At 41.7% G+C, this 23,607-nt stretch overlaps 1 protein-coding gene across 9 annotated transcripts in view; it reads right to left on the reverse strand.

Annotated features, from left to right (window-relative positions):
* The window catches only part of LOC140495845 (ecto-NOX disulfide-thiol exchanger 2-like), a 227,290-nt gene that overhangs the window by 73,101 nt on the left and 130,582 nt on the right, over nt 1-23,607 (reverse strand). For all 9 annotated transcript variants that reach the window (XM_072595025.1, XM_072595024.1, XM_072595018.1 and 6 more), the window contains one exon: nt 9,316-9,450. In XM_072595025.1, the coding sequence (XP_072451126.1) occupies nt 9,316-9,409 (94 nt within the window). In that variant the 5' untranslated portion in view covers nt 9,410-9,450. The remainder of the gene's footprint in view (nt 1-9,315; nt 9,451-23,607) is intronic.

Consider the following 23,607-nt stretch of genomic DNA (forward strand, 5'->3'; position numbering starts at 1 on the left):
CTTAATGACAGCAAACCAAACCTATTCCGCTGAAGAATATTTATCTATCCAATAGTCCTGTAACCCCATTTAATCCAGTCCAACCAAATGATCACTGGTGTTGTTGCACATTGTCCTGTGCCCCATTTGTGTGACGCCATTTCTGAGCCAAGTCAGACAGATGGAAATTATGTGAAATATTAACCTTTCCATTTACGAAATCTTGAAAATCCTATTAGCAAGATACTTAAAACCCTGCTAGACATTCCAGAAAATGGCAACAAATGAACATGCAACTAATACCAACCCATTATCCAGTTGAATAGATGTGATGGACTTCAGGACTTAATACTTTATTCCAGAGTTATTGCTGCTGCTTTCCATGTGTAACAGTTTACTTTTGATTCTCTCAGTCCATGAACAATTATTAAAGGGACAAGGAGCGGCACGGTGGCACAGTGGTGGGCAGCACGGTGGCACAGTGGTTAGCACTGCTGCCTCACAGTGCCAGAGACCCGGGTTCAATACCCGCCTCAGGCGACTGACTGTGTGGAGTTTGCACATTCTTCCAGTGTCTGCGTGGGTTTCTGCCGGGTGCTCCAGTTTCCTCCCACAGTCCAAAGATGTGCAGGTCAGGTGAATTGGTCATGCTAAATTGCCTGTAGTGTTAGGTAAGGGGTAAATGCAGGGGTATGGGTGGGTTGTGCTTCAGCGGGGCGGTTGGACTTGTTGGGCTGAAGGGCCTGTTTCCACACTGTAAGGAATCTAATCTAATCTAATCTAATCTAAAAAAGGAGAAAGTGAGGACTGCAGATTCTGGAGATTAACGTCAAGAGTGTGGTGCTAGAATGGCACAGCGGGTCAGGCAGCATCCAAGGAGCAGAAGAATCGATGTTTTGGGCATAAGTCCTTTATCAGGAATTACGGATGAAGGGCTTATGTCCGAAACGTTGATTCTCCTGCTCTTCAGATGTTTCCTGACCTGCTGGGTCTTTCCAGCACCACGCTCAACTATTATGGAACAAGGACAAATTTACACAAGAATTGAAAGCAATTAGCCATGTCTGAAAATGGAGTCAAAACTACTAGTTCCATTTCTGTGCAAGTTGCAAGTACTAGTTTTGACTTCCATTCGATAACTGGCGACATAATACAAGGACAACTGATTACCCTGTAGAGGAATTTAAGGAATTAATAACAGGAAAGCTGTCTTTTCAAACAGACAGACAGTTAAGGCCAAATTTAACAAGGAACAAAGAAGATAAGAAGGTAAGCTGGCAATATTTTGGATAAAATGATCAAGAATTAACAATATCACATCATAGATCTAAAAGGACAAAAATTTGTATAACAATCAACACTAGAATAATTCAGCAGCAGTACTTTGAAAATCAACACTGCACAAGGATTGAACCCCAGACACATCCAGAGACAGATACTGTTGGTTAGAATTGTAACTAAATTCCTCATTAATTAAATGATAGCCAAATTGAGTTGAGGTCTAACTTGATTAGTTACAGGATTTTATTTTGGTTGCTACACGCAATAAAGTTTAAATCATTGTTTCAGTACTTGATTGACTGTGAGCTTTCTTAACAAGCAGTTGAATTAAAGGTACGGTGTGGTGATTTGCCCACAACATAGAATTGTGGGACCAATCCAGTTTAAAAAAAACACACAATCTCATAATTAATACAACACATACAACACAAGTCCCTGGCTTTGACCACCCATGGAAACCGTGACCAGTGCTTAAATGAATCAAACAAATAGATGATGCACTATCTTTTTCCATACAAATAAAAGATGTCAGCCCAAAGTGAGATTGTGGTCCTAACTCCTGGATTATGGGACCCTTACATTAAGGTGTCATAAACAGGTTGATTCAAAATAGGGACGCAATACCACCCAAGATAAAGTAGTCCACTTAAATGGCATCCTAGTCACTACCTTGAACATTCTCTCCTTCACTACCAACTCACAAAGGCAACACCATACACCATCTACAAGATGCTTTGAAGTAATACATTAAGGCTTCTTTGACGGCATCTTCCATACCTGCAATTCTACCACTGAGAAGGCCGTGCACTGGAGCACTAAGATCCACAAGTTCCCCTCCAAGCCACACATCATCTTGGCTTAGCGCTATAATACCATTTCTTCATAGTTCCTAAATTTTAACACAGCAACAATCCACTTAACAGCACGGAAGTGTTCCTGCACATCCAAGAACTGTAGCAGTTCAAGGTGGCAGCTCACGATCATCTTATACAGAGCAGTTAGGGATGGGAATTAAATACTTACCTCATTAGTCACAGTCATGCCATAAAAGAAGAATCAAAGTTCCCTTGACCAATAATGCACAAAACTCCAGCAATGATTTTGGCCCACTCCCTGGCGTGACTTGGCAGCATCCCAACTGAGCATAGTCAGCCCTGAGACTGATGTTTCTGCTACATTCTGGTTGACCTACAGAAGATTGCACTTTACCTCTCTTCAGTTATCTCCCTTAGAACTCTGCGGTGTAGTCCATATGGTCCAGGTGATTTATCCACCTTCAGGCCATTCAGTTTCTCCAGCATTTTCTTCTTGGTGATGGCCACCATCATCAGCTCTGGCCCCTGACACTCTAGAATTTTTAGGATATTACTAGCTTCTTCCACTGTGAAGACTGATGCAAAGTGATTATTCAGAAATCTCATGGCACAGTCACTGGATGGTAAGGACACAAATGTCAAAACTCCAGCAGGACCAAGCACTTGACCAACCATGGTAAAGACCGTAAACTGGAAATTCACCAGTTCTTTGAGTGTGGCAGTACCCTCTGACTGATCATTGCCCCTCTTAACCCTATTTGGACACCTTGACTCTAAAATACTGCCATTTGATTGATCCAGTGCATTTGGCATGTAAGGTGCTGGCACATGCTGTTAAAAATCACACAACACCAGGTTGTAGTCTAACAGGTTTATTTGGAAGCACTGGCTTTTGGAGCACTGCTCCTTCATCAGGTGGACCGTGTTCAGAGAATCTTCACAAGAATGGTCTCAGGAATAAAAAACTTAACATATGAGGAAGGTCTGAGTACTCTGGGCCTATACTCGATGGAGTTTTGAAGGATGAGGGGAGAATCTAATAGGAACTTCGAGGATACTGAATGGCCTGGACTGAGTGGATGTTTCCACCTGATGAAGGAGCAGGGCTCCAAAAGCTATTGCTTCCAAATAAACCTGTTGGACTATAACCTGGTGTTGTGATTTTTAACTTTGCACACTCCAGTTCAACACCGGCGTCTCCAAATCATGACACCTACTGCAGTGTGATACTGATAAGACCATAAGACATAGGAGCAGAAATTAGGCCAGTCAACCCATGGAGTCTGCTCCACCATTCAATCATGGCTGACAAGTTTCTCAACCACATTCTCCCACTTTTTCGCCATAACCATAACCACCGCGCCATAGTGGGCGGCACGGTGGCACAGTGGTTAGCACTGCTGCCTCACAGCGCCTGAGACCCGGGTTCAATTCCTGCCTCAGGCGACTGACTGTGTGGAGTTTGCACGTTCTCCCCGTGTCTGCGTGGGTTTCCTCCGGGTGCTCCGGTTTCCTCCCACAGTCCAAAGATGTGCAGGCCAGGTGAATTGGCCATGCTAAATTGCCCGTAGTGTTAGGTAAGGGGTAAATGTAGATATAGGGGTATGGGTGGGTTACGCTTCGGCGGGTCGGTGTGGACTTGTTGGGCCGAAGGGCCTGTTTCCACACTGTAAGTAATCTAAGCTAATCTAAGTAATCTAAGCTAATCCCTAATCTAAGCTAACCCTTGATACTCAAGGACGCATCTATCTCAGTCTTAAATTGATTCAATGACCTGGCTTCCACAGCCTACTGTGGCAATGAATTCCATAGACTCACCACTCTCCAGCTGAAGCTTCTCCTTATCTCCATACTAAAAGGTCTTCCCTTTCCCGAAGGCTGTGCCTAGTCTTTCCTACAAATGGAAACATCTGCCCAACATCTACTCAGTCCAGGTCACTCAGTATCCTCTAAGTTCCTATTAGAATCCCCCCCCCCTCATCCTTTGAAACTCCTTCAAGTATAGATCCAGAGTCCTCAGACGTTTCTCATATGTTAGGTTTTTCATTCGAGACTATTCTTGCAAATATTCTCTGAATACGGTCCAGAGCCAGTTTTGGGGCCCAAAGCTGCACACAATACTTCAAATGTGGTCTGACCAGAGCCTTAGAGCCTCAGAAGTACATGACTGCTTTTATATTCAAGTCATCTCAAAATAAATGACATAATTGCTTTTATGTTCCTAACTATTGACTCAACCTGCAAGTTTATCCTGAGAGAATCCTGGACTAGAATTCCCAAGTCTCTTTGCACTTCAGACTTCTGGATTTTCTCCCCATTTAGAAAATAATCCATGCCACTAATCTTCCTATCAAAGTGTATGACCACACACTTTCCCACATTGTACTCCATCTGCCACTTCTTTGCCCATTCTCCTAACCTGTCCAAATCTTTCTGCAGCCTCCCTGCCTCCTCAATGCTACCTAACTCTCTACCTATCTCTGTATCATCTGAAAACTTAGCCAGAATGCCCTCAGTTCCTTCAGCTAGATTGTTAATGTATAAAATGAAAGGTCGTGGTCCCAACACTGAGCCTCGCGGAACACACTTGTCACCAGCTGCCATCTCTCTGCTTTCTGCCAGATAGCCAAGCTTCTATTCATGCTAGCACAGTGCCTCTAACACTATGGACCCTTACCTTACTCAGTAGCCTCCCGTACAACATCTTGTCAAAGGCCTTCTTGAAGTCTGGATAGATAACATCCATTGGTTCTCCTTGGTCTAACCTGCTTGTTCCTTCCCCAAAGAATTCTAGCAGATTTATCAGGCATGACCTTCCCTTGATGAAATCATGCTGATATTACCCTATTTTACCATACACTTCCAAATATTCAGAAATCTCATCCTTTACAATGGATTTCAGGATCTTACCCAGGAGGGTGGTTAGGCTAATCAGTCTGTAATTTATCGTCTTTTGTCTTACTCCATTTTTAGACAGTGGAGTCACATTAATAATTTTTGAGTCTTCTGGCACCCTCCCTGATTGTAGCGATTCTTGAAAAATCACCACTAACTCTTCCAATATCTCTTCAGCTATCTCCATTTGAACTCTGGGGTGTAGTCCATCTAATCCAGGTGGTGATTTACCCACCTTCAGGCCGCCTTTCAGTTTTTCCAGCAGTTTCTTCTTGGTGATGACCACCATACTCAGCTCTTGTCCCTCACACTTGAAACTTTGGGATATTACTTGTGTCTTTCACCATGAAGACTGACGTGAAGTAATTATTCAGTTCCTCAGCTCCCCACTACTGTCTCTCTGGTGTCATTTTCCAGTGGTCCAATGTCCACTTTTGCCCTTTGTATTTCTAGTTTTCCTTTATATTACTGGATAGCTTACCCTCATATTTAATCTGCCCTCTGTTGGTCTTTGTAAGCAGCCCAATCCTCTGGTTTCTCACTGTGCTTTGCAACATTATATGCCTTCTCTCTTGCTTTATACTATCCATGACTTCACTAGTCAGCTATGGTTGCCTCATCCTCTGTACCATGCTTCTTTCTCCTTGGGATAAATCTCTGTTGTGTCTCCTGAGTTATCCCAGAAACCCCTGCCATTGCTATTCCACTGTCTTTCCTGTTAGGCTCCTCTCCCAGTCAATTCCACCCAGCTCTTCCGACACTGTAGTTTCATTTATTCAGCTGGAATACCATTACCTCTGATTCTATATTCTCCATCTCAAATTGCAGAGTAAATGCAATCATATTATAATCACTGGCTCCTCATGGTTCCTTCACCTTAAGCTCCCTTATCAAGACAGCCTCATTGCACAACAATAAATCCAGTGCTGCCTGTTCCCCAGTGGGCTCCACTACAAGCTGCTTCAAAAAGCCATCTCTGAGCCATGTCAAAATTTTGTTTTCTTGCAATCCACTACCAACCCGACTTTCACATTTCAGCTGCATATTGAAATCCCCCATGATCACTGTAATGTGGCCTTTCCTACATATCTTTTCTAACTCCTGGTGTCTTTCCTATCTATCCGTTTCACCTTCCTCTCCAACCTTTCACCCTCTTCCCCCACTTCAGAGAGACTCAGAAACAGACCCTTCGGTCCAAATCGTCCATGCCGACTAGATATCCCAATCCAATCAAGTCCCACCTGCCATCACCTGGCCCACATCCCTCGAAACTCCTCCTATTCATATACCCATCCAGATACCTTTTAAATGTTGCAATTCTACTAGACTCCACCACTTCCTCTGGCAGCCCATTCCACACATACACCACTCTCTGCGTGAAAAAGTTGCCCTGTAGGTCTGTTTTATATCTTTCCCCTCTCACCCTAAACCTATGCTCTCTGGACTCCCCCACCCCAGAGAAAAGACTTTGTCTATTTATCCTATCCATGCCCCTCATGATTTTATAAACCTCTTTAAGGTCACCCCTCAGCCTCTGTCGCACCAGGGAAAACAGCCCCAGCCTATTTAACCTCTCTCTATAGCTCAAATCCTCCAACCCTGGCAACATCCTTGTAAATCTTTTCTGAACCCTTTCAAGTATCACAACATCTTTCCAATAGGAAGAAGACCAGAATTGCACGCAATATTTCAACACTGGCCTAACCAATGTTCTGTACAGCCGCAACATGACTTCCCAACTCCTGTACTCAATACTCTGACCAATAAAGGAAAGCATACCAAACGCTGCCTTCACTATCCTATCCTATCCTGCACTCCAAGGTTTCTTTGTTCAGCAACACTCCCTAGGACCATACCATTAAGTGTATAAGTCTTGCTCCAATTTGCTTTTCCAAAATGCAGCACCTCGCATTTATCTAAATTAAACTCCATCAACCACTCCTCAGCCCATTGGCCCATCTGATCAAGATTGCGTTGCAATCTGAGGTAACCTTCTTCACTGTACACTACACCTCCAAGTTTGGTGTCATTTGCAAACTTACTAACTATACCATCCATGGTCGAAGTAAAAAGAGGGTGTCCTTGGAGTAAGCAGGGGTAACGACAGAGCTGGATAAAGTCCGAGGGAAGCTAGTGATAAATTGCTGCCACCAGGCAAAACCTCTGACCTCCATGGCAGGATTTGGCATCAACATAAAAAAAAATGCTAATTAATCAAGAGGTAATGACCATACAATCAGGAGGAAATAAACGCAATGACTATCACCAGAGAAGACAGAGAAATTAATGGTACTAATGGCTGACAAATCCAATGAATTTGACGGGTTGCATTAAACTGTCCAATTTGGCTGCGAGGTAGCAGGACTGTATGCAGGCTTTTGCCTGGGGCTCATCCACTCTCATATGCTTTCTTTTTCCTTCCTTCTTTTTAATTTCTTTTTCCTTCATTTTCTTTTCATCAGTGGCAGTGTGGCATTGCAATTACCCCCAGTTGGTCAGAGGCAGCAGACGTCCTCCTGGTGTTCAGGGCCTGCAGTGGCTCCAGCAATCTGAGGCAGCGGCTTCTTCAAGATGGCGGCACTGGAAAGGCAGCATCTTGGATGAGGGCAGCTGGAGTAGGACTCTTGGCGTGAACGCCACGTAGCCTGGCAGCAGAACCAGGGACTCCTGGTGTCAGTTGGCCCAGAGCATGGACACCTGGCATTGGTGAGGCAGCAACTGTAGCAGCGTGGTAGGCCAAGAGCAGGGACTTCTGGTCATTAGCGAGGCAATAGCAGCAAAACCAGAGACTCCATGCTGCAGGGCGAGTGTGGGTTCAGCATGGGACTTGGCAGTAGCATTGGCAAGGTGGGCCCAGCACCAAACAGATGTGACCTAAAGAGTGGCGACTCCTAAAATGTGGGTTCAGGGCAAACAGTGGTGAAGCGGTAGAGGAGGGGTGGAGGCACAGGTATTGTGTCACTGGTGAGCCAACTCAGGGCTCATGGTAGAGGAGATAAAGATAGACTTTGTTTCAATTATATCTTTTTACCCTTTCTATTCTTAAACTATTCAAAATGGCACTGGATTATGGCAACAGTTGAAACATTTCACCATATTTTACACTTCTATTCACTGTAAAATGCAAGTGACATTCATTTTGCAAATTCATTCATAGGATATTATCAGAAGCAACTACAGCGAGAAACTGGATGCCTTTACAAGAATCCCGAGAGTTTGGAAAAGCAGGATAGATATTTGGATTTGCAAAGGGCTTTTGATAAGGTACTAAACATTAGTGTACATAATAAGATAACAGCCCAAGATGTTGAATTTAGCATGGTTAGAGATTCGCGAACTAATAGAGGACAAACAGTTGGAATCAGGGGGCTTTTTCAGGCTGACAACCTGTAATTAATGGAGTGGCACAAGAATCAGTGCTGAAGCCAGAAGTATTTACAATATTTATTAATGGCCGGATGTTGGAGATGAATGTACTATCTCCAAGTTTGCCAAAGACATGAAAGAAGGTGGGAAGCCAAGTGGTGAGGTTGACACAAAATGTCTTCATAAACAGGTTAAGTGAGTGGGCAAAATCTTGGCAGGTGAAATATAATGAGGAGAAGAACAAAGTTGCTAACTATTATTTAAATGGGAAGGATTGTAGTAAGGTGCAGCACATAAGAACTTGAGTTCTATGTTCTGCTTCTACATGTTAGGTCTAAAATTAATTTTTTGGATCAGCATCAGGTTATGTTTGATAATGTTCATGCCAGGTTGTGAAATGTATTACATAAGTACAAGTTGTTGTCTTTGTTCAATGAATCACTTGGGAAAATGAAAATAAAAAGTAATTTCTAGAGCTAGGAAAGCACTCCTTTGGATCTCATGAGCTAAGATGTGCCCAAGATTCACTCATGCACACCTTCTATGCTGACATCTGCTCAGGTGACTTGGCAGATCTGCAGCATTTAAATGAAACCTGCTAGTTCTGAACATTTTGCATTTCATCCATCTATCCATCCAAACCTCAGTTTAGATTAAACCCAATCTTCAAGGGTTTCCAAAAGTTGGTCCACATTCATCAGCAGAATCATCATTGGCCAGATAGAATAATTTTTACCATCCAAAAAGTTTTTTTTCCATTTTAAGGAATGAAAAGTAGGCCATTATTTGGTATATCACTACATCACTGTATCAAACAATTATGGCACCCAAAGAATACAAAGTCAATTTTGCAATTAAACTCTTACCACCTAAAATTTCAAAACTGAACAACTTTCTCAGGACAGCAGTATCCAGTGTTAATCAACGTAAGTAGGCAAAACAACAGAAGGGTTTTGTCAAGCAATAGAATCAAATATACCTGACATAAGCGGCTGTCCAGTCATTCCAATTGGGGGTCCCATTCCGAGATTGTTCATAGCTGTTGTCCAAGCTGTAGGGTCCGATAATGACATTCCAGGTGGGCTGGAGTCTAAAGCTAAGTTTTTGAAATGATCTGTGCAAATGAAGAATAGAAATAATGTTATTTCATAATTGTAATTATTCATTAATTACTTAGTTCTTTACCCAAAGAAATTAATAAGGCCTTCTGTGCTTTATTTCAGTGATTATAACAACTTTTAGAAAAATAATACTGCATTTTTAAGATTAAATTTATATTATCCTGAAGGTCATGTCATATTAGCCACCTATCAATTCTACCTTAAGTAGCGTTTCTGTACCACTATCCCAGGTGACACTGAACACAACACAGATTAAAGCCAAAACTTGGGACCTTCCACAACTACATAACATTTCCCTAAGTATTTTCAAGTTTTGCCACCAGTGAAGTAATTCATACTTTCTTCCAAATTGCTGACAGGAATTAAACTGGCACACAGATTTAAGGTTTCAGCTACCTGCTCCTATCAGATTTTGAAAACTCAGTTAAGTGGTCAAAGTTATATTCTTGCTGTTAACTCATTTTCATATGCACCAATACCAATATTTTATATTACCAATACTTTGAATATTCATTTTTAAAAAATCTACGTTACTCATAAGATGTTTACAGGACAGGAGGTGACCATTCAGCCTATTGTTTGTGGGCTGGCAGATACAGACACATTCTATTTGAGCAACACGCTTTCAGCAAAATGAAACATCTATTTAAAGTAAGAAGGTTAAAAACTGCTATGTAAGGAGTCAAGAACTCAGTGCCATATTTTGGCAGAGAGTCTGAGTAAGTTTCAATAAAGTATATTCAATTTTCTTGCAAACTGGGAAGTGGTGGGAGAGTATGCAGAGGGAGACACAGAGACTTACAGTCAGATGACAGGAAGACAGATAGAAGAAACATAGAAGAAACATGCAAGTTAGATGACAAGATGAAGGAGACAGATGTTAGGTTGATAAAACAAGTCAGAACCAGGCTGATGTAGAAGGTTTGGAGAGAAGGTGAAAACTGGAAGAAGAGGGTCAAAGAGAGAATATGAGAAGTTAAAGCAGGTAACATAACAAGTTGTCCAAAAGTTTTCTACATATATAAAAATAATGAAACTATAGTAAAGGAGGCATTGGGTCAAACAGGGATCAAAAGGAAGACCTTTGGCTGAGGTGCCTTTATGGGGAAGATGATGCTGCTAGACTCAGTGAATGAGGAGATTGTTCAGATGCTGAATAAGCTTACAAATGATAAAGATAGCTTATTTGAAAGGCTAACATTACTTCACATTGATATGCCACTGCGTCCAAATGATAAAATTCAGGAAATGCAAAGGATGCAAGGGTACTAGTGGCAGAGACTCTGGCCATAATTCTTCAAAATGCCTTAGGTACAAAGGTGGTGTCAGAGAACTGCAGACTTCCAAACGTAAGGTTACTGTTCAAAACAAAAATGTGAAAGAATAAAGCCAGCAACAACAGGCCAGTCAGTTTAACCTCAGTGGTGGGTAAGCTTTTACTTATGATAACCAGGTCACAACTGTAGATATTTTGACAAATTTGGATTAATTAATGAAAGTCATCTTAGAAGAATATGTTGGAGGTAAATCATGTTTAACTACCTGAATTGAGTTCTTTCAATGAGCTACACTCAGACACCGATGATGGTAATGTGATTGATTTGGTGCTATCGACCTCTAAAGGGTGTTTGATAAAAGTGCCACATAGCATGTTTACCAGCAAAGCAGAAAACCATAGAGTAAAGTAAAAAGTTGGTGAATAACAGAAAACTGTAGTGGCAAATAGTTATTTCTCAGATTGGAGGAAGGTATACACTGATGTTCAAAGATCAGTACAAACCTTGCTGTTTGTCTTGATCTATATCAATGAATTATACTTGGTTGTACCCGGTACATTTTCAAAATGTGCAGTTGAGACAATACATGGAAGTATTGCAATTGAGTGGGAGATAGTGGTAGACTTTAAGGACTCATGACCATCAGCCATATTCTATGTTTTCATCACTGCCCAGAGTAATGATCTATGGAAGGCACTTTTAAAGTCTGGTGTGTCCAAACATCTTTTGTGGCTAATGTAAGAGTTATACAGGAATGCTTCAGGAGTTGTCAAGAATTGATTAGATTAGATTAGATTAGATTACTTACAGTGTGGAAACAGGCCCTTCGGCCCAACAAGTCCACACCGCCCCGCCGAAGCGTAACCCACCCATACCCCTACATCTACATTTACCCCTTACCTAACACTATGGGCAATTTAGCATGGCCAATTCACCTGACCTGCACATCTTTGGACTGTGGGAGGAAACCCACGCAGACACGGGGAGAACGTGCAAACTCCACACAGTCAGTCGCCTGAGGCGGGAAATGAACCCGGGTCTCAGGCGCTGTGAGGCAGCAGTGCTAACCACTGTGGCACGTTGATCTCTCAAAAGCAATATCATTTCATGAAGGAAGTCAAGTTAAGAGTGTCTTTTGTTCCCTATGCTATTTAATACTGTGGGAGAGAAGAAAACATGAGTTTTACAGGAAGAGTTACCAGAGAGATATGGCTACAACACTAGAGGTTGCAACATGTGGAGATGACAACATAAAACTGGAATAAAAGAAGAACTAAAGGACATGGCAGGACTGGTCGAAAAGGCACAATGAGTCTTTGAGATGGAATGTAAATGAGGAAGAGATCAACATTATAGTTTTAAATAGTAAAGGAAAAGTCATGGTTGGATGCACCAAGATATACCAGTAGACCAATTCAAGAATCTTGGTTCAATGATAAACACCAAGTTCCATCTAAGAATGAAATCCAGATTAGATAGCTGTAGCAAGAAGAGCAACTATCGATTTGAGCAACTTCTTGAAATCCGAAAGCATCAGCATGAAGCTAACAAAAATTTAAACAGTTATCAAAGTGGAGTGTTGCACTCTATGAATATGAGAGTTGTACTCTGAAGAAAGACGATGAGGAACAATAACAGCTTTTGAAATGTGGGTAAGGGAGAGGGTGCTCAGAATTAGCTGAATGGACAGACATAAATGTGTGGCTTAGACCAAACATAGACGTTCAGGAACCAAAAGGTTGCTAAGTACAAATAAAGAAGTTTGACACCATTCAGGATAAAGCAGCCTGCTTGATTACACCAGCTCTCCACCTTTAACATTTACTTACTTCACCACTGCATTAATGTGCACCATCTATACGATGCATGGAAGAAACTAACCAAGGCTCCTCTGACATTAGATTACTTCTAATAAAGACACCTTCTAAACCTGCAGTTTCCACCACCTAAAATGACAATTTGCAGGGGGATACCATCATCTACAAATTCTTTTCAAACCCCACACAATCCTAAATTTAAACTATAAATACCATTCCTTCACTGTTGCTGGTTCAACACCCTGGAAATCCTTTCCAAACAGCACTGTGGGTGGCTCAACATCCCAAGATCTGCACTGATACACAAACGCAGCTCACTATTATCTTTCCTAAGTAAATAAATGTTAGACTAGCTAGCAGCACATCTCATAATGAAAGAAAAAAAACTCAGATGGGCTGGCATAAAGATTAAGTCCAAAGGACAGATTGTAGATACAGCAGAAGTCTTATGAAATAAAAGGAAGTAGTCCAGGATGAGGAAACAGAGTTTTAACTGCAAGAAGTTAAATCACTATGCATGCAGGAGTTTATTTAGGAAGGTGACAAACAAACCTATAAAGACCCCAGAAATGCACTTTACAAAGACGTCAAACAGTAAGTTGGACAAATCAAGAATAGTTATGAGAGAAATGTTAGATAGCTTAAAAAAGTGTTTTCTAACTGTTGCAATGAAGACAGAAGAGGATCTAATAAAAAATATATGCCACTAGTGCTTCTGAAACCTTTTGAGCTTCACAGGCCTGTTTCCTAGAAGGAAAGGTTGATGCTCTGTTGCAGAACAATGTTGATCCCAAGAGGACAAATTAGTGTGAGTGTTCAAATGTTATTGCAAGACTGAAGATCTGGAATTCCAGATATTAGACACGGTGCGAAAGACACATATCAGCAGGAGCAAGTCAACAGCTCAGACTAATAACTCTAAATGCTTCACAAGACTCTTCCAGTGATTTGCAGGCCAAATTGACTGACAAACAAACTAAAGAACAAATAGAATGTGACATGGAATGTCCAATTATGTAAACTTGATGCCTGAGTTAAAAAACCATTGCCAAACACAGCGAATGCAACTAATGGAGAGAGAGGCTTTAAGGCAACAACATAAATCAACATAGTCAGCTGAGAAGATTTTCAAACTGAATCAGTGGTCACATTGTTTCAGCCAGCAGACATTGGTGAAAAAGCCAAACCTCGTGCACGTTGGAAGATGAAAACACTGAAGATAATGCATTTAACTAAATAGAAAAAATGGGATAAGTGACAATAACAAACAGTTGTTAAGACATGAAAACCATTGTTCTTATATTGTGTAATTTAGGTATCTTAGTTCCAAATAGTACAAGCAATTTCTTACATTTGTTGTGAAAAGAAAGATGTTTGGATTGAAATTCAATCATATACAACTATCTTTCTTGGTTAGCAGCATTCTTGTGATCACTACCATAAAGCACAGACACTGCAGGTAGGCATCTTATAAGCACTGTAGATTACAAACAAGACTGCAGTGCTCAGAAAAGAAGGTTAAGGGTTTTCATATACGTATCCAAAATCATAATAGATCTAGATAGAACAAAAAAAAGACAAAAAATGGCCCCATTTGAAGGAAATATTGAGAGGTCAAATATTTAAAGTGATGTAAAATGAATAAATAGAAACAAGAAGAAAAATTATAAGCAAATTATAAGCAAATATGGTTAGGATCTACATAGCATGGTTTAAGAAAAGTGGAGGAAGATTCCGTGCATTTGAAAGATAAATTAGATAAATAAGCATTTGATGAGAAAAAAATATGTCAGGCCCAAGTGGAAAGAGCAGGGGAATGCTGTTGCAGAGAACCACATGGACTTGTAGATCAAACAGCTTCCCCAGTCTGCAAACATTTTATATTATGATACTTCAACTGTAAAAAGACTCCCTAGAACTACAACAAAAGCAAGCACCTAAGTAACCGCCTGTCTCTGAAGTTTCCCTGAAATGCAAGTGACTAGGATGTATTCTGAATTACATCCACCCAATTATAACATCATTAATACTGCAGCAAGTTGGAATCTCTGTTCAGGGATGAAGCCAAGAGCTCAAATAATTCCTTTTGCAGTGTTGTTAAACAGATTTAAGAAGATTGCTTCTTTCTATTTGACGTTTTAAAATAAATCCACATCCAAACCTCAAACACGCGCGATGTAGTGTCAAACATCATTTCTGTCACAATCATTTTAGATAGCAGGCTACCAAAAGACAGGCCCAGTGACCTAGGCTGCTGCCCTCTCTCATGTTCAATTTCCAAATATGCAGCAAACATTATACCATTTATTTTAATTCCAGATCATCTCAATGGGCACCAGAAAAAGGTGCTGAACTGCGAAACTAAGATAATAAAAAATAAGAAAGGAGTAAGCCATTTGGCCTCACGAGCTTGCTCTGCCATTCAACAGGATTAGGGTGATCAGAAATTCCTCACATCCACTTTTCTGCCTTTTCTCCAATAACACTGCATTCTCCAACTGATCTAGAATCTCAGCCTTGAATATGCATAAGAACTCTGCCCCCCACAATTCTCTATGGCAAGAAGTACCAAAGACACTCAATCCTCAAGCGAGACAAAATTCCTCCTTATCTTAGCCTTAAATCGGTATCCCTTTATTTTGAGACTATGCCCTTTGGTCCTAGACTCTCCCATGAGGAGAAACATCCTCAGCATTTAATCTTTCAAGTCCCTTAAGATTCTTATGTGTTTCAATGGGATCACCTTCCATTGTTCTAAACGTCAATGCATGGAGTACTAACCTGCCCAGCCTTTGCTCATAAGACAATCTCATCATATCAGGGATCATCCAAGTGAACCTTCTCTGAACTGCCTCCAGTGAAATCTTTCCTCAGATGAGGGGATCAAAACTGCTCACTACCAAGGTCAAGTCGCCATACCTCCAGATAAAATCTGACCAGCATCTTGTACGACTGCAGTCCCTACTCTTATAGTACAGGCCCCTTTAAATAACTATGAGGTTATTAATCAAAACATTAGTTGTAAAAATCTAACATTATTAGAAATCAACAATTGGACCATGTATTAATAACAATTTTAAAAAGCTTATTTGTGAAAAAAGTCAAGACCATGAAACTGAGAACTATTTGTCTAAGATTACAAGAACATAATGTACATTTCTCTAAGACATAAGAGACCACTGGATGTAAATGCCTTGTTTCATGAACTATTCCTGGCTGACCAAGAAAAGCATATTCAACCATGGGAGTTGAGTGTGACTATGGAAAGGAGGGGCTAATAGGATAAGAGCCAGGATAAAAGGTCTCCCATTTAGATTCGCTCAGCGGTGAAATAAAAGATAAAATAAGAACAGAGATCAGACATACAGAGACAGGATAGTCCAGCCCAAAGACCTGAAGTTACAAGAGGTTGTCATTGTGTGCTCTCCATGCTGTCATAATACAGGAAGTATATATAACCAGTGTAAGACTGCACAGCAATGTCTACAATTTATTTGAAAGCTTAATATACTTGTTTTGACTTTCTTGTTAAAATAGTGCCGAGACTCAACTTTTCCCTGTTTCCATCCCAACTAGGCATTAAAAAACCCTACAAAAATAACCAAAGAAAGTACAATTTTAAGGCTTAGCCGAGAAAAAATATAGACATAGAAGATAGGAGCAGGAATAGTCCTGCAAAAATGCTATCCCGTATTTCCAATTCTTCCGCTTCCGCCGTATCTGCTCCCAGGAGGACCGGTTCCACCACAGAACACAACAGATGGCTTCCTTCTTTAAAGATAATTTCCCTTCCCACGTGGTTGAAGATGCCGTCCAATGCATCTCATCCACATCCCACATCTCCGCCCTCAAACCCCACCACTCCAACCATAACAAGGACGGAACCCCCTGGTCCTCCCCTTCCACCCTACCAACCTTCGCATAAACCGCATCATCTGCCAACATTTCCACCACCTCCAAATGGACCCCACCACCAGGGAGATATTTCCCTCCCCACCCCTTTCTGCAAAGACCATTCCCCTCCGTGACTACCTGGTCCAGTCCATGCTCCCCAACAACCCACCCTCCCCTCCTGGCACCTTCCCATGCCACCGCAGAAATTGCAAAACCTGCACCCACACCTCACACCTCACCTTCATCCAAGGCCCCAAAAGAGCCTTCCACATCCAAAGTTTCACCTGCACATCCATCAATGTCATTTATTGTATCCATTGCTCCCGATGCGCTCTCCTCTATTGGGAAGACTGGACACCTTCTCGCAGAGTGCTTTAGGGAACATCGCCGGGACACCCGCACTAATCAACCCCACTGCCCTGTGGCTCGACATTTCAACTCCCCCTCCCACTCTGCCGAGGATATGCAAGTCCACTGCCTCTCTCTCACGACACGATGCATGGAGGAAGAATGCTTCATCTTTCGGCTTGGAACACTTCAACCCCAGGACATCAATGTGGACTTTACCAGTTTCCTCATTTCCCCTCCCCCAACCTTACCCCAGTTCCAAACTTCCAGCTCAGCACCATCCTCATGACCTGTCCTACCTGCCAATCTTCCTTCCCACCTATCCGCTTCACCCTCTCTCTGACCTATCATCTTCATCCCACCTCCATCCACCTGTTATACTCTTTGCTACCTTCTCTCCATCCCCACCCCCCTCCCATTTATCTCTCCACCCTGAAGGCTCCCTGCCTTCCGTCCTGATGAAGGGCTTTTGCCCGAAACATTGATTTTCCTGTTCCTCGGATGCTGCCTGACCTGCTGTGCTTTTCCTGCACTCTAATCTGGACTCTGATTTCCACCACCTCCAGTCCTCACTTTTGCCTAGAAGCAGGAGTAGGCCTTCAACTCCTTGAGTTTGCTCTGCCATTCAACATGATCATGGCTGATCATTGAGCTCATTACCGTAATATGTCCTCATACCCCTATATCACTTCAGCCACTCGGGCTATATTGATCTCCTTCTTGTAAAGACAATGTTTTGGCCTCAATCACTTCCTGTGGTAGTGAATTCCACATGCTCACTATTCTCTGAGTGAAGAAATTTCTCCTCATCTCAGTTCTAAATTTTCAACCCATGTCCTGAAACTATGACCCTGGATTTGGATTCACCAACATGAACATCCTTCCTGCATCTAACTTTTCTAGCCCTGTTAGATGTTTATAGCTTTCTATGAGACTTCCGACTTCCCCAGCCCCCCCCCCATTCTAAGCTTCAGTGAATACAATCCTAACAGTCTCATTCTCTCCTCATACATTAGCCCTGCCATCCCTGGAATCAATGTGGCTAACCTTCATTGCACATCTTCTGTAGCAAGAGCATCCTTCTTCAGTTGGAGACTAAAAGTATACACATTCCTGGCGTCACCTCACCAATCCTTGCAATAACTGCAGCATGACATCTTGCTCCCGTACGCGATTTCCCTTACTACAAAGGCCAATTCACAGTTTGCCTTATTTACTGCCTGCTGCACCTCCACATTTCCAGAAAGTAACTGGTGCATGAGAACACCCAGATATTGTTGAACATTCCCCTCTCTTAATTTGCTAAATAATAACTTATTTTTTTCTATTTTTGGTATCAAAGTGAAGAGCCTCACATTTATCCACATTATACTTTATCTACCATCCACATTATACTCTATCTACCACTATATCAGAAGACAAGTTGAATAAGTTGATAAATGTCAGTTTATGATGGTCCAATGTCTGACTATTATCATATCATCATCAAACCAAATGTCAAAAACAGAAACATTATCTAAAGAATCTTGTTATTTTGTAATTAGGTTTATATGAACATAAGTTTATTTGATTAATTGACAACAATATGCTGGATAAAGTGGTGAATATTCTCAGATATTTGGCAGTTTGGAATTATCTTCTGTATACTGTTTCTGAATGGTAATCTTGATTGACTTATTTAGTGATGTCATAAGTTACATGATAGGTTTTGGGGACTGGTTAGTTCAGTTGGCTTGGTGGCTGATTTGCGATGCACAGTAATGCCAACTGCATAGGTTCAATTCCCACACTGACAGGTTTTCACCAAAATCCCACTTTCTCAACCTCTCCCCTCACCTGAGGCATGGAGACCCTCAGGTTAAACCACCACCAGTCGTGTCTCTCTCTAATGACAGAACAGTCCTATAGCCCGGTTAGAAGATGGTGACTTTTGTTTTAAAGAAAGTTCATGTCAGCATATGACAATGGAGTTTAATTAAAAACAAACAAGCATCTGGAAGTACTGTCTCTAATATATATTACAATTTTTAAAGATGGATTCTATTATTTTGTAGGTATTCCAAATATGGAAATTATGGCTTTATCACTGTGACACAGAAAATGCTTCTGAAGATTATAACCATTTATCACTCCATAAGAAATGGGGAAGTTAAAGACTACATATCAGTTGTTTCGTTGGGTGAGATCTCATTATTTTGCACAATCCTGTTTTTAAATTCAGTTCAGGTACACACTGCTCCCACTTACAGACCATTTACAGTTGAATTTTATACTTTGCTTGATAAATACCTCAAAGTAATGTAGGAGTGGCACAGCCAATATTACCATGACAATATTTATTTCTAATATCGGTCAACACTTCACCTGATCTATTTCTACCATAGAGTCCTCTTGAGTTTCCTGTTTTTATTATTAATATTCATGTCGCAATGTGCAAAATCCACTGCAGGGCTATGGGACAATAAAGAACAGGCCATATAATGGCATTGATTTTACCAATGACTGCAGATGCTGGAAACCAGTTTCTGGATTAGAGTGGTGCTGGAAAAGCACAGCAGTTCAGACGGCATCCGAGGAGCAGGAAAATTGACGTTTCGGGCAAAAGCCCTCATCAGGAATACAGGCTGAGTGCCTGAAGGGTGGAGAGACAAATGAGAGGAGGGTGGGGTTGGAGAGAAAGTAGCATAGAGTACAATAGGCGAGTGGGGGTGGGGATGGAGGTGATAGGTCAGTGAGGAGGGTGGAGTGGATAGGTGGAAAGGAAGATAGGCAGGTAAGACAAGTCATGAGGATGGTACTGAGCTGGAAGTTTGGAACTGGGGTGAGGTGGGTAAGAGGAAATGAGAAAACTGGTGAAGTCCACATTGATGCCCTGGGATTGAAGTGTTCCGAAAAGGAAGATGAGGCGTTCTTCCTCCAGGCGTCAGGTGGTGAGGGAGCGGCAGTGAAGGAGGCCCAGGACCGCCATGTCTCAGCTGAGTGGGAGGGTGAGTTGAAATGTTGGGCCACAGGGCGGTGTGGTTGATTGGTGCGGGTGTCCCAGAGATGTTCCCTAAAGCGCTCTAATAGGAGGCGTCCAGTCTCCCCAATGTAGAGGTGATTGCATCGGGAGCAACGGATACAATAAATTATATTGGTGGTATGATTCTGCTTTTATACGTAATGTTGATTTTGATGCTTGTGTAAAAGTATAGGAATAAGCATCCTCTGTTACCTTCTGGCTGATTTGCTTCTCAAATTTATTTACTTGCCTTTGCTCCAGAACCTTTGATATATTTACCTAACCAAACAATCTACCACTTTCCATCGTAAAAATTTAAACTGATCCAGAATCCATAGATTTCTGGAAACAGCCTTCCTAAGTTTCACAAAGGCAGGCATCACCTCCTCATTTTTGTGAACCTGTCTACAGCCTTTGGCAGAACTGACCAAACTATCTAACATCTGTCCATTTTCATCCAGCCTGTTGGGATTGTATCCTTCTGCTTCCATATTGTATTTTGTGGGCATTGGTTAGCTAGTTGGCTGGCCTGCTGGTTTGTAATGGAGTGAGGTCCCACAGTGGGTTCAATTCTCACACTGGTGAAGGTCACCATGAAGTTTCGGCCTTCTCAAATGTGCCCCTCACCTGAGGCGTGGTGACTCTAAGGTCAAATTCAACCTGTCACCACTCTAATGAGAGAGCAGCCCTGAAGTCCTCTGGGATTATGGCAACTTACTTGCCTATTTAATAATGTTCTAATTTATAATTGCTTTGCCTGTTTGGCCAGCAATGGCATCTTTGATGCCCCCAAATCTATCCTTAAACATCTCCTACTAATCTAAACATATTTATAAAAATTCTATCCTTAATATCATTGGAAGATCTTTTCATATTTTGTTTTCTTTGTATGCTTTTCATAGTATTCCCACTCTGCTTGGCTTCCAAGTTATTTACATTTGTGAATTTCAATTTGGAGGGATAGTCTTCTGTGGAATCTTGATTTCCAAAAAATATTGCAAACCATCAGATTTTTAAAATCTTAACGCAAGAGTATTCGACTAATAAAATGCACCATTCTGGATACTTGCTTGATAATTTTCCACATTGCTCCTAATGCCCAAATACCAGCAATATATCAGTGTGTTTATTGGCCATAAAATGGTAAAGATGCAAACTAGTCTGAATGCAGCTCAAAGCATCTTTAAAACTCATATTGCCATTTTTCTCTTTACATCTTGACTGATTTTGATCTTGTGCAAAAATAAAAATATTGACCTTATGGGGTCTCTCAGGCAAGTGTTAAAAAAAATTAAAAGCAAGGCTTGCCTTCACTAAAACTGCTCTAACATAAACAACCTGTAATAGTCTACTGAAATGGTTTTTCTTAGCTGTTTGAACTATCCAGTTCATTAGACACAGCAGTTGATTGCACATTCATAAAGAACACGAACATATCAGCAGCTCAGCATCCACAGACTGTTACTTCAACATAGTAATGGTCCTGTCGAGCATGCCATTTTATCCCTGCTGGCTTCAGTGTTACCTAGAATGCTTGTATCTTCCTCAGAGATTATTACTGATCAGCTGACTTTGATCAGCAGAATACAAGAGCAGGGATGTACTGTGAGGCAGCATTGGGTGCTGGTCAAACCACATTTGGCATACTGAGAGCAGTTTGGGGCCCCATATCTTTGGTGGGGGGGGGGGGGCATGGGAAGATGTGCTGTCATTGGAGGGGTCCAAAGGAAATTTAAAATTTATCCCAGTGATGAATCACATGTCATTTGAGGAGCAGTTGGGGACTCTGGGTCTGAACTCAAGTATGTTTTTTTGATGGTGGTAGATGGAGAATGTCTCTTTAAATAGAGTGGATGTGGAGACGATGTTTCCACCCAGAGAGACTAGAACCTAAGGGCACAGCCCTTACAGTGAAAGTATGACCATGAGATGGGGAGGAATCCTTTCAGCCAGGGTGTTGTGAATCTGTAGAACTCATTACCACAGGAAGCTACAGAGGCCAAATCCCTGAGTGTACATAAAACAGGGGATCAAAAGTTAAGGGGAGAAGGCAGGAAAAATGGGTTGAAAAATATGTCAGCCATGATCGAGTGGTGGAGCAGATTCAAAGAGCTGAATGGCCTAATGATCTAATCTAAGGCATTACCCAATGCTCCTTATTATATGGTTTAAATGTTGAAGGAGGTCAGGTAGAAAATATACAACGAAAAATTTGACCACCTCCATTGATAAAATTCCATTAAATGTAAAAACAAATCGAGTTCATGTGAACCATCTTTGAACCACTTGAAAACCACCTGTGGAGTTATTCTGAGCTGGAGGTATATAAAAATAGGGGTCTCACACATTGATTTATCAGAAAGGCCTTACACTGTTGGAAGATGAACTGTGCTTAGGATCTGGATACTCTCGAGAAGGGATCTGTAGGACTGTGATCAACTTGGTCTTTAAGAGCATTTTGAAGGGATATCAGGATCTGGAGAGAAAATTCTGTGGTAAATGGGGCAGGTTCTGGGATCGAGGATCAATTGACAAAGGATTGCGGCAGCTGACTGACAGTATTGCAGAGTTGGTTGCAGAGTCTCAATGATTCCTGTAAATTGGAATTGGACAGTCTGAATGAGCAGTAATGTGGGATTACAATTAGTAGCTGATGAAATAGAAACCAGTACCAAATGATCAAACTTTGTGGTGTATTAATAATTCTATCCACAGAAAATACACTCTTAATTTCCAAAGACTGTTGGGCCATCAGAAATCATGAGATCAGCATGCAGTCATTGTTTTAAATTTAGTACTGAAGAAAGGGATTAGGAGAGCTAAGAGAGGGCATGAAAAATCCTTGGCGGATAGGATCAAGGATAACCCCAAGGCATTTTATGAGTATGTGAGAAACCTGAGAATGACGAGAACGAGGGTAGGTCCGATCAAGGACAGTAGTGGGAGACTGTATATTGAGTCGGAAGAGATAGGAGAGGTCTTGAACAAGTACTTCTCTTCAGTATTTACGAACGAGAGGGACCGTAGTGTTGAAGAGGAGAGTGTGAAACGGACTGTTAAGCTAGAAGAGATACCTGTTAGGAAGGAAGATGTGTTGGACATTTTGAACAACTTGAGGATAGACAAGTCCCCCGGGCCTGACGGGATATATCCTAGGATTATGTGGGAAGCAAGAGAGGAAATTGCAGTACCGTTGGCATTGATCTTCTCGTCTTCACCGGCAACGGGGGTGGTACCAGGGGACTGGAGAGTAGCGATTGTTGTGCCCCTGTTCAAAAAAGGGAATAGGGATAACCCCGGGAATTACAGGCCAGTTAGTCTTACTTCTGTGGTAGGCAAGGTAATGGAAAGGGTACTGAGGGATAGGATTTACGAGTATCTGGAAAGACACTGCTTGATTAGGGACAGCCAGCACGGATTTGTGAAGGGTAGGTCTTGCCTTACAAGTCTTATTGAATTCTTCGAGGAGGTGACCAAGCATGTGGATGAGGGTAGAGCAGTGGATGTAGTGTACATGGATTTTAGTAAGGCATTTGATAAGGTTCCCCACGTAGGCTTATGCGGAAAGTCAGGAGGCATGGGATAGAGGGAAATTTGGCCAATTGGATAGAAAACTGGCTAACCGGTCGAAGGCAGAGAGTGGTGGTAGATGCTAAATATTCAGCCTGGAGCCCAGTTACAAGTGGAGTTCCGCAGGGTTCAGTTCTGGGTCCTCTGCTGTTTGTAATTTTTATTAATGACTTAGATGAGGGAGTCGAAGGGTGGGTCAGTAAATTTGCAGATGATACGAAGATAGGTGGAGTTGTGGACAGT

This window comes from Chiloscyllium punctatum, chromosome 25, assembly GCF_047496795.1.
Source record: "Chiloscyllium punctatum isolate Juve2018m chromosome 25, sChiPun1.3, whole genome shotgun sequence".
Taxonomy (NCBI): Eukaryota; Metazoa; Chordata; class Chondrichthyes; order Orectolobiformes; family Hemiscylliidae; genus Chiloscyllium; species Chiloscyllium punctatum.